We start from the raw sequence: 15872 nt of genomic DNA on the forward strand, positions 1-15872 counted from the left end.
AGTACAGACATTACCAGGGCTTTAAACTAATGAGGTGGTGGGAAAATAAATGAGAGAGAGAGCACTGACTCACAGGAGGGAAGTGATGAATGAAAACCGGAGCAGGGAAGGGTCAGGAAATATAAGCACAATTGTTTAGCAGAAATTGTAAAGGGACTACTTAACAACGGTAAATAGCTCAGGGCTCCTTATCTTGACGGATACAGTATTTGTAATAGAATGGATGAGTTGCCGGCTCAAATACAAATAAATGAGTTGGATTCAATATCTCCAACATTTAGAGTATTGTAGTCACAGAATGCTGGAGTAACTCAGCGGGTCATAGAAACATAAAAACATAGAAAATAGGTGCAGGAGTAGGCCATTCGGCCCTTCGACCCTGCACCGCCATTCGATATGATCATGGCTGATCATCCAACTCAGTATCCTGTACCTGCCTTCTCTCCATACCCCCTGATCCCTTTAGCCACAAGGGCCACATCTAACTCCCTCTTAAATATAGCCAATGAACTGGCCTCAACTACCTTCTGTGGCAGAGAATTCCACAGATTCACCACGCTCTGTGTGAAAAATGTTTTCCTCATCTCGGTCCTAAAAGATTTCCCCCTTATCCTTAAACTGTGACCCCTTGTTCTGGACTTCCCCAACATCGGGAAAAATCTTCCTGCATCTAGCCTGTCCAACCCCTTAAGAATTTTGTAAGTTTCTATAAGATCCCCCCTCAATCTTCTAAATTCTAGCGAGTACAAGCCGAGTCTATCCAGTCTTTCTTCATATGAAAGTCCTGACATCCCAGGAATCAGTCTGGTGAACCTTCTCTGTACTCCCTCTATGGCAAGAATGTCTTTCCTCAGATTAGGAGACCAAAACTGTACGCAAGGGTCAGGTAGCACCACTGGAGAAAAAGGTAAACGTCACCTATTCCTTTTCTCCAGAGTTGCTGCCCATCCTGTTGAGTTACTCCAGCATTCTGCGTCTATCTTCGGTATAAACCAGCATCTGCAGTTGCTTCCGACAGATTTTGTTCAGTTTTGGTCACCCTGTTGTAGGAAAGGGTGCAGAGAAGATTTACGAAGATGTTCCCGAGGGCCTGAGCTATAGGGAGGTGTTGGGCAGGCTGGGACTCTATTGCTTGGAACAGGTGAAGGGGAATTTATTAAACCGACTTTAATCCACCTCTCACTTATCCGGCTTTTTACCACCACACCTTCCTTTCTCAACTTACTTTTCCCCCTCTCCAATCAGTCCGAAGAAGGGTCCCAACCCACAAGGTCACCTATCCATGTCCTCCAGAGGTGCTGCCTAGCCTGCTGAATTACTCCAGTGCTTTTTTTGTAAACTAGCATCTGCAGTTCCTTGTGTCTGGGAATGGTCTATGGATGCTCAAACTGTGCCCTGACTGTAGGACAGAGCATTAAGTGAGGAAAATATCAAAGGTAAAAGGCAAAATGCTGGAGGAACTCTGTGGGTCAGGCAGCATTTTTAGACTAGACTTTAGAGATGCAGCACGGAAACTGAACCATCCACCCACCGGATCCGTGCCGACCAGCGATCACTCCGTACACTCGCACTATCCTACACACGAGGGACCATTTACAATTTTTACTGAAGGCAATTAACCTACAAATCTGCACATTTTTGCAGTGTGGGAGGAAACGGAGCAGCCAGAGAAAACCCAGGTAGTCTCGGGGAGAACGTACAAACTCCATACAGACAGCACCCATAGTCAGGATCGAGCTCGAGGTCTCTGGCGCTGTGAGGCAGCAGCTCTACCGTTGCGACACTGTGCCACTCTGTTAGAATGGATAGACCATGTTTTGGGTTGGGATCCTTCTTCAGACAAAAGATCCTGACCCGAAACATGGTCTGTACATCACCCTCCACAGACGCTGCCTGACCCACTGAGTTCCTCCAGCACTCTGTGCCTTTGCTCAAGATTCCAGCATCTGCACTCTCTTGTGACTCTAAATACCAAAGGCACGTAAGATGGGAACTGCAATCACGGTTGATTTTAATCTGCATATTGATTGGACTAATTAAGCAAGGGTACAGTGAAAGACAAATTTGCGGAGTGTATCAGGAATCATTTCTTCGAGCAGTGTCACAGAACCTTGCTGGGAACAAAAGCTATTTTCGATTCGGGCATGTGTAATGAGAGAGGATTCATGAGATATCTTGTAGTTGGGGAACCTCGAGGGAAATGTGATTAAAGCAGGGTAGAATTCCAGATGTAAATTGATGGCAAACATCACGGGTCCAAGCCGTGCGCAGTCAACATGAATGCAGTCAAGTGGAAGGGCATGGAGGGGGAGGGACAGGGAAAGTCGACTGCAGGAGAGGTCAGTGCATGAGCTGCAGCAGATTCACAGAGAACACAGTATTCATCTGGAGAGGACTAGAATATAACAGCTGCGATGTAATGCGGAGGTTTTTATAAGGCACTGGGTCAGACCACATTTGGAGTGTTGTGGGCCCCACATCTGAGGAAGGATGTGCTGGCCTTGGAGAAGTTCCAGAGGAGGTTAACGAGAATGATCCCAGGGATGATTGGGTTTGCATATGATGGGCGTTTGACAGCACCGTGTGTGTACTTGCTGGGGTTTAGAAGGATGAGGGGGGTGGGGGGGAGACCTCATTGAAACTTACCGAATAGTGAAAGGCCTGAATAGAGTGGATGTGGAGAGGATATTTTCACCAGTGGGAGAGTCTAGGACCAGGGTTCCCAGCCGCTGAATAAAAGGACGTTCCTTAAGAAAGGAGATAGGGAATGGTGGTGAATCTGTGGAATTCATTGCCACAGATGGCTGTGGAGTCCACGTCATTGGGTATTTTGAAGTTGGAGATTGTTAGATTTTTGATTGGCATGTGCCAGGGGTTATGGGGAGAAGGCAGGAGAATGGGGTTGAGAGGGAAAGATACATCAGCCAAGATTGAATGGCGGAGTCGACTCGATGGGCCAAATGGCCTAATTCTGCTCCAACGACTTATGAACTGTACATTCGGCCCACAACCTCTTCTTCAAAGTCAGCAAGACAAAGGGGCTAATATTCGTCTTTGGGAATTGATGTGGAGTAGATGCCCCAATGGCCATCTGCATAGAGAATAGAATATTGTAGCCCTTCGGCCTACAATGTCAGTGCCGAACATGATACCAAGACCAACTCCTATCTGTCTGCACATGATCCATATCCCTCCATTCCCTGCATATCCATATGCCTATCCAAAAGCCTCTTAAACGCCACTATCGTATCTGCCTCCACCACCACCCCGAGCAGCTCGTTCCAGGAACTCACCACTCTCTGTACATCTCCTTTAAACTTTGTCCCTCTTATTTTTAAATTGTGCCCTCTAGTATTTGATTTTTCCGTCTACCCTCTCTCAACCGCTCATAATTTTACTTCCGAATTGGACTTCCGCCGTGTTTCTCCGCAACTTCCAAGATTCCAGAGCAAACAATCCAAGTCTGTTCAGCACGTTCCAGGCACCCTCCACTCCCTGTGAAACAAAACTTGCCCTGCACATCTCCTTTAAACGTTGCCCTTCTCACCTTAATGCCCATCCGTCTAAAGGTACAGCAGGCAAACAGGGCCTTTGGCCCACCGACTATCGATCACCCGTTCACACTAGTTCTATGTTGTCCCATTTTCTCATCCACTCCCTACACACTGGGGGCAATTTCCAGAGGGGCAATTAAGCTACAAACCCGCACGTCTTTGAGATGTGGGAAGAAACTGGAGCACCTCATGAGTTCACAGGGAGAACCTGCGAACTCCACACACACAGACACACCCGAGGTTGGGGTTGAACCCTACTCCTGCTCCGACTGGCTTATTCTCTTGTGAGAGCGAGGGAGAAAGTGCATGAGATGAACGGGATAAAGAAAGCATGTTGCCAGGACTAGAGGGCCTGAGCTATTGCTGGAGATTGGACAGGCTAGGACTTTATTAGTAGGAGCGCAGGAGGATGAGGGGTGATCTTATACAGGTGTATAAAATCATGAGGGGAATAGATAGGGTGACGGTACAGTCTTTCACCCAGGATTGGGGAAACAAGAGCTGCACAGTGGCGCAATGGTAGTTACTACCTCACAGCGCCAGAGACACAGGTTCGATCCTGACTACGGGTGCTGTCTGTACAGAGTTTGAATGGTGTCACAGTGACCACATGGGTTTTCTCCGAGTGCTCCGGTTTTCTCCCACATCACAAAGACGTGCAGGTTTATAGGCTAATTGGCTTCTATAGATAGTGTTAGTGTATGGATGATCGCTGGTTGGTGCGGACCTAGTGGGCATGTATACACGCTGAATCTAATTAAAAAAAACAGATGGCCCAGGTTTAAGGTGAGAGGAGAACGTTTTAATAGGAACTGATGTATCGAAAGAGTAAATGGAACGAGCTGCCAGAGAAGGTAGTTGAAGCAGGTAGAATAGCAACATTTAAAAGACACTTGGACACTTACATGGAAATGAAAGGTTTAGAAGGATATGGGCCAAATGCTGGCAAATGGGTCTAGTGTAGATGGGAAGCATTGAAAGGAACTGCAGATGCTGGTTTATTCTGAAGTTAGACAGTGGCACAGCACCTTATAGTTTCTTTGAGCAGCTTTCATGGTATGAACATTGCTTTCCCTAATTTTAAGTAACTCCTGCATTTCCTCTCTCCCCTGTCCCCATCCTAGTCGCCCTACTAGTTCCAATGTTCGCAACCCTGTATCTCTTTGTTCTCACCTCTTCACCAGCCAACAATGGGCCATTATGAGCTCCACCCTTCCTTGGTCATCTACTGCCGGCCTTGCTTTGCTCTAGCCTTTGCTCACCTCCAGTTCCCTCCCCTCTACTTTCAGCCTGAAAAATGTCCCGACCCAAAGTGTCACCCATTCTTTTTCTCTGCAGATGCTGCCTGACTCGTTGAGTTACTCCAGCACTTTGCGTCTATCATTAACCTAGATGGGATAGCTTGGACAGCATGGACGAGTGGGGCCAAAGGGTGTGATTCCATGCTGTACGGGAGACTGGAGGTGAAGAAATGTCATTCTTATTGGTGCAAGATGCAAGGCTAACATCGATCACAGACCTTGTTCGTCGATGGCTCTAATACTGCTTTGCTCTGATATGGGATGGAAGTGACAATAGTGAACATCGGGAGCTTGCTCAGATAAATAACGGGTTGGCACATGGTCCAGCCTAGGGCAGTCCACCAAATCTACTGACTATAACTGCTCCCTCTACAGTCTGATCAACTACCTAAAGCTCACAAAGTGCTGGAGTAACTCAGCAGGTCTGAAGGAGGATCCCGACCCGAAATGTCACCAATCAATGTTCTCTCTCCACAATTGTTGCCTAACCCGCGGAGTTACTCCGGCACTTTGTGTCTTTTTTTGTAAACTGGCATCTGCAGTTCCTTGTTTCTACATCATTCTGGTAAACCTATTCCGCAGCTTTTCCAAAGCCTCCACATCCTCCCTGCAAAGGGGTGACCACACCAGCACACAATACTCCAAATGCCGCCCAACCAAAGGCCTGTAAACGCAGACCTGGTAGGTGTCGTCTCTTCCACAGTTACATTCCCTCAGCCTAACAGTGGCCTAACAAACGCAAACATTCAGAGTAACAACGGATTCCCCTGCAAGGATGTGATACATATTTTATGTTTGCACAGTGGGTAACAGAAAGAAAGTGGAATATATTAAAGGAGCAATAAAAGTAACAAACACTGCCTTAAGACAGCAACATCCATAACAGAAACTGCCGAACCATCTCTTTGTCCACAGCCCTGTAGCTGAGAATGTTTCAATTCTACTTCAGCTCAAAAAATCACAGAGAAAAATACACATATACAAATTACAATTCAGCTGGTAAGGGTGCAGATAAGATTTAGGAGAATGTTGTCAGGACTCGAGGGCCTGAGCTGTAGGGAGAGGTTGGGCAGGTTAGGACTTTATTCCTTGGAGCGCAGGAGGACGAGGGGGTGGTCTTTTAGAGGTGTACAAGATCATGAGGGGACTAGATAGGGTGAATGCACAGTCTTTTACCCAGAGTAGGGGAATGGAGAACCAGAGGACATAGGTTTAAGGTGAGGGGGGAAGGATTTAAATAGAACTCGAGGGGCAACTTTTTTACGTAAAGGGTGAATGTCTAAAGTCTAAAGTAAAAGTAATTTCAGCAGTTACATTGGATAGGGGGAGGCACAGTGGTAAAGCTGTTGGCTCACGATGCCAGAGACCCTGGTTCGATCCTGACTACGGGTGTTGGCTGTATGGAGTTTGTACGTTCTCCCTGTGACCGTGTGGGTTTACTCCGGGGGCTCCGGTTACCTCCCACGTACCAAAGACGTACAGGTTTGTAGGTTAATTGGCTTCGTTAAAAAAAAAAGTAAATTCTCTCTAGTGTGTAGGATAGTGCTAGTGTACGGGGTGATTGTTGGTCGGCTCGGACTCGTTTGACTCAAAAGGCCTGTTTCCGCACTGTATCTCTAAAGTTACATGGAACAAGCTGCCGGAGGAGGTAGCTGCGGCAGGTACTATCACAATTTGACAGGTACACGGATAGTAGAGGGATATGGACCAAACACAGGCAGGCAGGAGTAGAGTAGATGAGGGCATTTTGGTCGGCGGGGGCAAGTTGGGCTGATCGCTGAAGGGCCTGTTTCCACACTGTGTGACTCTCTATGAGAAATGACATTGTGTTTTACTCTGTGCAAATAAAAACTCGCCTCGTAAGTTAAATGATGAAACTCCACCATGGCTCAAGGTCATTCTCTCGACTCAATGCTGTGTGCCATTTGTCGGCTGTAAGTTTCAGAAATTAATTATCTTGAAACGACACCATGAATGGGTTTAATGTCCGGAGACATGGGATGGATGGTCGGGAGGTCTGTTGCACAGGCCGCCTTTCCCAGAGCAGGAATACGCCTGAGACAAACGCAAACGTAAATAATGCAGCGATATCCCTTTGTCCACCGGTGCGATGTCACGGTGAACTTTGCTTCACACGGTGGGCGGAGGGGGAATCGCAGAGTACATGCCCGCAGTGAGGGGAGAGGTTCTCGGAGATGTCAGGGAAGTAGCGGCAACAGATGGCAATTAATGGAGTGTTGAGATGTGAGCAAAGAGCAGAGCGGTGAATGTCGGGAACAGCTGTGTCAAAACCCCAGTGGCTGATTGGTACATAAACGTGTTCATCAAAGGTCAGGGTAGGATGAGAGGTGATAAAACACAATAAAAACTAGGATGCTAAGGAGGTGGCGAGGGAGGTACAACATTTTAAAAGACACTTGGATGGGGTACATGGATCGGAAAGTTTCAGCAGGATCTGGGCCAACGCAGCCAAGTGGGACGAGCTTAGATGGGGCATCTTGGTCGGTATGGACGAGTAAGTCCGAATAAGGGTACCGGCCCGAAACGTCACCTATTCCTTTTCTCCAGGGATGCTGCCTGACCTGCTGAGCTACTCCAGTATTTTTTTGTAATCTATCTTCAATATAAACCATCATCTGCAGTTCCTTCCTACACATTCTCCAGAAATGTTGCCTGACCCGCTTGAGATGTTACTCCAGCACTTTGTGGGGTTTTATATTGTCGCACCCTGGCCACTCCCTCCTCTCCCCTCTCCCATCCGGCAAAAGTTATAGACGTGTGAAAACGCGCACCACCAGATTCAGGGACAGTTTCTTCCCAGCTGTTATCAGGCAACTTAACCATCCTACCACAACCAGAGAGCGGTGCTGAACTACTATCTACCTCTTTGGTGACCCTCGGACTTTCCTTGATCTGACTTTGCTGGCTTTACCTTGCACTAAACGCTATTCCCTGCTACTGTACTGTAAATGTACTGTAATACATTGTAAATACACTGCACACTGTATAGCTTGGTTGCAATGTGTAGGAAGGAACTGCAGATGCTGGTTTAAACCAAAGATAGACACAAAATGCTGGAGCAACTCAGGCAGCATCTCTGGATAGAAGGAATGGGTGACGTGGCTTCATTGTAACCATGTATTGTCTTTCTGCTGACTGGACAGCACGCAACATAAGCTGTTCACTGTACCTCGGTACACGTGACAATAAACTATGCTGAAAACCAGCATCTGCAGTTGCTTTTTTTCTGCATTTACTGCGTGCCGATCATTAGTTCTTTGGTGAAGGACAGTGTGTAAACATTGGATGCAGGTAGAATCAGCAACTATTGCAGAGTTGGCGCCTGCCTGCGTGTGATCTACACACACCAATTCTCTGGGCATTCAGAATCAGGGCAGTTGTCAGCGCTGGGTTCTCAATACTAATGAGGTGTCTGCTCACATCCGAATCATTAACATCTGTACAAGTCACTGCAAGCAGCTGTGAGGGACTGCGGACACATGACCGCAGGCATGACACAGGGGCAAGATTCATGCATGTCTGGCAGGGAGGGGAGAAAAACAATATTTTCATTTGAACTTGGGCTGCAGAAATATTGGACAAGAAATGATTGTCAAATATAACCCGGTGCTGAACACAGACGAATTGTTGGATTCAGTTCACAATTGCACCAGAGGGTTTGTCCTTACACATTCCCTCTCACATCTAGTCCAGTTGTGCAGAATGAGCTGAAGTCTTAGTTTAGTTCAGAGATTCGGCATGAAGACAAGCCCTTCTGCACGCCGGCTCGGGGGCCGACCATTGATCACCCGTTCACACTAGCTCTGTGTTATTCCACTTTCGTGTCCACTGCCGACACACTGGGGGCGATTTAAAACCAGAGGGGCCAATTAACCTTCAAACCCGCACGTCTTTGGGGTTGTGGGAGGAAACCAAGGCACCCGGAGGAAAGCACACAGGGAGAACGTGCAAACTCCGTGTAGACAGCACCCGAGGTTAGGATCAAACCTGGGTCTCTGCCGCTGTGAGGTCAGCATCTCTACCCGCTGTGCCACAGTGCCGTTCTCAGTCTGTCTCAGTACTTTCATCTGAGGTTTCATTAAAGCCAAACAGAGCAGTGACGCAGCTCTACCAGCTGCTGGGGACCTGGTTGGATCCTGACCTTGGAGTTGTGTGGAGTTGGCACATTCTCCCTGTGACCGTGTGGGTTTCCTCCTACAACCTAAAGACATGCGGGTTCGTAGATTTCGGGTCAGGACATTTCTTCGGACTGATGGAATAGGGGGGGAGAACGCTGGAAGAGAGGTGGGGATGCGATACAGACTGTGAGTGATAGGTGGATACAGGTTAATTTTGTTTATATTGTCAGAGGGCTGGACATAGTCTGGAGGTGAAAAGTGATAAAATGGGTCCCGAACCTTTCCATGTTCTCCAGAGATGCTTGCCTGGCCCACTGAGCTACTCCAGAACTCTGTGTCTTTCTTTGGTGTAAATAAGCATCTGCAGTTCCCTGTTATTCCAAGTTTGTTCAACATCTCCTTGTAGCTATTATCCTCCAATCCAGCTTCTGATTCAGAGGCAGAATGGTTCAGCTTTGAGAGACACAGCACGGAAACAGACCCTTCGGCCCACCGTGTCCGCGCCGACCAGCGATCCCCGTGCACTAGCACTGTCCGACACACCAGGGACAATTTACAAATTTTTACTGAAGCCAATTAACTTGCAAACCTGAACGTCTCTGGAGTGTGGGAGGAAACCGGAGCACTCGGAGAAAACCCAAACACCGTACAGCCAGCACCCGTGGTCGGGATTGAACCCGGGTCTCTGGCGCTGTGAGGCAGCAACTCTGCCGCTGCGCCACTGTGCCGTCCAGGTCCATCAGTGCCCCATGTTGGTCGAGCCCCGACCCTTTGCATACTCACGGCCTGTGTGAGCAACACTCACCAGTCTCTGCCGCTATGTCAGTGAAGGTGCCATCTCCATTGTTCCTGAACAGGAAGTTGGGTCCGTTCTCGTTGTCGCAGAAGATGTCGGAGTTGTGGGAGCTCACGATGGGGCCCACGGCAACGCCCCGGCCACCTGGGGTGGAGGAGAGAAGTGAGACATGGTTGGATCACTGAGGTACAGGCAGCATTGGGACCGCCCACTCTGCAGGACCCCACGCCCCTAATCATAGAGTCATACAGCGTGGAGACAGGCCCTTCGGCCCAACTTGCCCACACCGACCAACATGTCCCATCTACACTAGTCCCACCTGCCTAGGTTTGGCCCATATAGCTCTAAACCTATCCTATCCATGAGCCTATCCAAATGTCTTTTAAATGTTATGATAGTACCTGCCTCAACTATGTCTTCTGGCAGCTCGTTCCATACACCCACCACCCTTTGTGTAAATAAGTTACCCATCAACACCAGTCACACCTGCCAGCGTTTGGCCCATATCTCTCGAAACCATTCTTGCCCATGTACCTGTCCAAATGTCTTATCAATGTTGTTATAATACCTGCCCCAACTACCTCCTCTGGCAGCTCGTTCCATACACCCACCTCCCTCTGTGTGAATAAGTTGTCTCTCAGGTTCCTATTACATCTTTCCCCTCACCTTAAACCCACGTCCTCTGGTTCTTGATTTCCGTAAAAGCATTCACCACATCTATTTCCTTCATGATTTTTTACACCTCTATAAGATCATCCCTCAGCCTCCTGCGCTCCAAGGAATAAAGTCCTAGCTTGCCCAACCTCTCACTACAGCTCAGACCCTCAGCCCTGGTAACATCCTCGTAAGTCTTACATGCAATCTTTCCAGCTTAACAGTGTCCTTCCTATAGCAGGGTGACCAAAACTAAACAGAATTCTCCAAGTGCGGCCTCATCAACGTCTTGTACAACTGCAACATAACACATCCCAACTTCTGTACTCACTCTTTGTTTAAGAAGGAACTGCAGATGCTGGAAAATCGAAGGTAGACAAAAATGCTGGAGAAACTCAGCGGGTGAGGCAGCATCTATGGAGCGAAGGTAGTCTGAAGAAGGGTTTCGACTCGAAACGTTGCCTATTTCCTTCGCTCCATAGATGCTGCCTCACCCGCTGAGTTTATCCAGCATTTTTGTCTACCTTAGAGATGAGTTTCCATCTCTAAGGGGAAAGATTTAATAGGAACCTGAGGGATGACTTTATCTTTCACACGGGGTGGTGGGTACGTGGAACGAGCTGCCAGAGGAGATAGTTGAAGCAAGTACCATAGTCAGTCGCACCTGTACTATAACAACACTGAAAAGACATCTGCACAAGGTACAGCCAGCATGTTAGACAGTGCCTTCATCAGCTCCTGTCTTTGTCTTTCTGAGGTGAAAGAGCATCCAGCCTTGCCTTGAGATGAGCTCGAGCGTGGGTTAGTGTTTTATAATGGTGCTGGAGCAGAGAGCTGGTGCACACATCATTAACAGTGGCAGGCACACTGCCAAGGCAATTAATAAAGCATTCACAATTCAATGAACCCATGCTGAACCTTTATGAAACACCAGTGTAACCTCAATTGGAATATTGTGTTCAATTCTAGTCACCTCATTATCGAGAGGAGAAGTTTAAAAGACATTTGGACAGGTACATGTACAGGAAAGGTTTAGAGGGATATGGAGCAAATGAGGGCACATGGTAATAACTCGGTCAGCACTAACAAGTTTAGTTTAGTTTAGCTTAGTTTAGTTTAGTTTAGTTTAGTTTACCTTAGTTTAGTTTAGTTTATTGTCACGTGTACGTGTACAGTAAAAAGCTTTTGTTGCGTGCTAACAAGTCTGCGAAAAGACTCCATTTTTACAATCGAGCCATAGCACAGACACAAGATAATGGGATAACGTTTAATGCAAAATAAAGTCCAGCAGAGTCCGGTTAAAGATAATCTGAGAGTCTCCAATGAGGTAGATGAGAGGTCAGGATTACTCTCTCGTTGGTGATAGGATGGTTCAGTTGCCTGGTAACAGGTGGGAAGAAAATGTCCATGAATCTGGAGGTGTGTGTTTTCACACTTCTGTACCTCTTGCCCGATGGGAGAGGGGAGGAGAGGGAGTGACCAGGATGAGACTCATGCTTGATTATGTTGGTGGTCTTGCTGAGGCAGCGGGAAGTGGAGATTGAGTCATTGGAAGGGGAGGTTGGTTTGCGCGATGGAGTCAACACACTCCCTGCCCCCCCCCCCCCCCCCCCCCCCCCCGCTCTATGACCTAGTCTGTGCCAGTCCAGAGGAAAGGTACTTGGATGAGGGACTCAGTTAGAAGGAACGATTGGAGAACCTACGACTATTTTCTCTCGTTTTGGTTTCTTATAGCCACGTGTACCGAGATACGGTGAAGAACTTTGTTTTGTGTGCTCTTTGTATAAAAGGCTGATAGGAGATCTTGTAGGATTTAAATATTAATGCCGGTCGGGATGATGAGAGGCTGTTCCCATCGATGGAGAGCTCAATAATACTATGACAGGACGAGTGATGTGTACAAAGGCTATTGTCATTCCAGATCCCAACTATAGTGAGTTGGGTAGACACCAAGCACTGGAGTACATGGGCCGCAGAACCTGGGGGGACTGCAGCCCCCCCACTTTTTTTGGCTAGACATGTTTCAATGTCTCCGGCTTTGGACGAGGCGCTGCTGTGCTCTGAGCAACCTGGTCGTGGGTGTTGGAGAACCGGGGCGGAGGGAGGGATGGAAGCAGAAGCAGCGGCGGGGGCAGATGCGGACGGGGAGCCGGGGCTGGCGAGTGTTTGCCGGGCTGGCGAGTCACTCGCTGCAGCTCCAGCCATGGAGCAGCCTCAGTGCAAGAGTCCCGGGCCATCAGAGGCGTTGCGCCGCTGCCGTGAGAGTCTCTGCGCCACTTTTTGAGGAGGGGGATGGTCTGTATTATTATCCCCCAGTTTTTAGAACTCGAGCAATAACAATATAACAATCACCTGACTCTCATGTAGGTCCTACATTATCTTAAAAATACTTCAAACAAAAAACATTGAAATCATACTTCTACAATGCAGTAAAATGGTGGTGACGCGAGCAGATGGCTGCTTAATTTCGAGCTCCCGATAGCAAGTTTAAAACTAGCCTCCCTTAATTCACTAATTGCTACATAATTCACAGTTTTCTGTTTTGGAATGAGTGGGGGAGCGACAACTAGAAGTCAAAAGAAACGTGACGGACGAGAAAGAAAGAATTCACCGGAGATGGACAAAGCTCAAAGCTCAAAAGATGACTCAGCAGAAACCGTGCGCTCAATGCTACACAAGATCAGTAAGGAAATACATGACTTCAGGACTGAATATAAAGTGGACTTACATAAATTTAAAGAAGAAATCAAAGAAGACATGAAAACCGAACTCAGAGTACTGAAGCAAGACATTTATCATAAACTTTCTGCAAACTCCAAACAAATCCACGCCCATGAAACTAGACTAAACAAAGCTGAAGCACGAATTGAAGAGGCTGAGACAATTAACATGGCTGTGAAAAATGTGCTGTTTAAATCTATGAAAAAACAGAAAGCCATGCAAGAAAAACGGACTGATTTGGAAGGACGGTCTAGACGAAATAACATTCGCATCTACGGTGTACCTGAAGAGAAAGAAGGCAAATCTATGTCTGAATTTGTGGAGCAACTTTTAAAAACTGAACTCGTAATAACAACGGACACCAACGTACAGATCCAGCATGCGCACAGAGCTTTGGCTCGCAAACCGGAAGGTAATTCACCACCTAGGTCTATGGTGGTAAATTTCCTGGAGTTTAATACCAAAGAAATGGTATTGAAAAAGGCCTGGGGAAAGAAGATAATGATTGACGGGCGACGTCTATCATTTGACCACGACTATGCAACGGAGGTTGTCCAGAAGCGCAAGGCAAGGTTCTTTAGTAACTTGTCAGTTTCTTTGTTGAACTAAATTAAGGCGCATGTTGCAATAAAAAGCGCTTGAACAATTGGTTGGGAAGAAAGCCAAACTGTAAGAAAGACGAATAAAGAGGGCCCTGAAGGAGAGAGGTGTCCGCTTCCAGGCCCCGCTGGACAAGATGCGTATTCACTGGGACTCAGGAACATGCACATATCATAGTGCACAAGATGCAGCGCAGGAATTGAGGAGGAGAAGCTACTCCGTGGAGACACCTGATTACAGCGCTGAGGAGCTGGCGGACCCAGAGATGGAGCGTCTTCTCCAGGCTTTGACATGGCAGAGAGTTGGAAAGAGGAGCGAAGATGAGAGTGAGACAGCAAGAGAGTGACTACAGGAGTCTGAGCAGACCCCATCCAACTAGCTTTTATTGTGTCACAAATTCTTTTGGACTAAAACATAAGTGCTATCGGATGACGTTGGACGATACTAGGATGCGTGAAATGGAGTGTTTCACCTCTAGTGAGGGGCCCTCTGGGAGGAGGCTTTCCCCTATACCTGCCAACGGGGACTCAGGGTGGGAAGGAATCACCCTTACTTGGAAGTCAACTGTTTTTTCTTTTCTTTTCTTTTTTTTTTTATTTGGCACATGTTGTCCAGATGTTCAGACCTGCACAGTTTCAAGTTATCTGGAGATTTATGAATGCAAGACAGGAGTAGGTAAATTAAATGTCACGTAATACTATCAAATTGGTGTCACTCAATGTAAATGGGATGAATAATCCAGTTAAAAGGAGCAAGGTCCTGGCTAAACTGAAAAAAGAAAAGGCCCAGGTACTATTTTTACAAGAAACCCACCTGCCTCAACAAGAACATGAGAAACTAAAACGCTTTGGCTTTAGAAATGCATTTTATAGTTCCTATAAAACTAGCCAAAAGAGGGGCGGCTATCCTTATTACAAATGCAGTCCAATTTGAATGCCATAAAGAAGTCAGGGACAAAGAGGGAAGATATGTATTAGTTAAAGGAAAGTTGGAAAACAAAGTTGTGACATTGATCAATGTATATGCCCCCCCAGAGAGTACCAAATGTTTTTTCAAAACTCTGTTTGACATTATTGCTTTAGAGACTGAAGGTATTTTGATATGGGGAGGGGACTTCAATGTGGTCATGAATCATAATTTGGATACAACAAGCCTAAAAAAACCCAAGATGCATCTGACCAAGTTTATTAACACATCAGTGCAGGAAATGGGCCTAATTGATGTTTGGAGAGAACTTCACCCTTTAGAAAGGAACTACACACACTATTCAGTACCTCACTCAGTCTACTCCAGGATTGACTACTTTTTAATGAATACGGGTGAAAGTCACAGGATCACAGAGTGTAAAATCGGGGTGGCAGATGTATCTGATCACAGTGCGATCAGCTTGACAGGTCACCTGAATAGTAGAAAAAGAAATACTGTTTGGAGGCTCAATGTGGGTATTTTGAATAATAAGGCAAATGTGGAACAAATAAGGGAAGAGATAAAAAGGTACATAGAAGAGAATGATAATGGGGATGTCGATCCTGTAATACTGTGGGATGCTATGAAGGCAGTTATACGTGGAAAGCTGATCGCCCTGACATCATCACAAAAAAAGGCTCGGCTAGCTACGTATGAACATAAAGTAGAAAAACTGAAAGAATTGGAGAAAAAACATAAAAACATACAGGATCAGTTGGTACTAAAACAGATTAAGGAAAAAAGGGGGGAGATAGATGAGATCCTCAGGGGAGATATGGAAAAAAGGGCAAGATTCGTAAAGCAGACCTATTATGAAGCAGGTCCAAAAGCAACTAGACTCCTGGCCAGACGCCTGCGTAAACAGCAGGCCTCTAATACAATTCATAAAATAAGAGATCCTAAAACCAATCAATTATCACATGAGCCAGATGAGATAGAAAGAATATTTGAAGAATACTATAAGAAACTCTATTCTAAACCACCATCAGCTGACGAAAGGACAATGAGAAGTTTGCTTAACTCACTTGATCTGCCATCCATTGGTGAGACACAAAATAATACCATTACGTCACAATTTACGGTTAAGGAGCTGGAAGCTGCAATCAGTTTCCACCAGAATGGTACAAGGCCTTTAAGAAAG

General features: G+C 46.7%; 1 protein-coding gene across 1 annotated transcript in view; it reads right to left on the bottom strand.

The window, feature by feature from the left end:
• Positions 1 to 15872, bottom strand: part of crtac1 (cartilage acidic protein 1) — a 140376-nt gene that overhangs the window by 59709 nt on the left and 64795 nt on the right. Inside the window, exon 6 of the mRNA XM_033034149.1 lies at positions 9800 to 9934. Within this exon, the coding sequence (XP_032890040.1) occupies positions 9800 to 9934 (135 nt within the window). The remainder of the gene's footprint in view (positions 1 to 9799; positions 9935 to 15872) is intronic.

This window comes from Amblyraja radiata, chromosome 15 (genome assembly GCF_010909765.2).
Source record: "Amblyraja radiata isolate CabotCenter1 chromosome 15, sAmbRad1.1.pri, whole genome shotgun sequence".
In the NCBI taxonomy this organism is placed as follows: Eukaryota; Metazoa; Chordata; class Chondrichthyes; order Rajiformes; family Rajidae; genus Amblyraja; species Amblyraja radiata.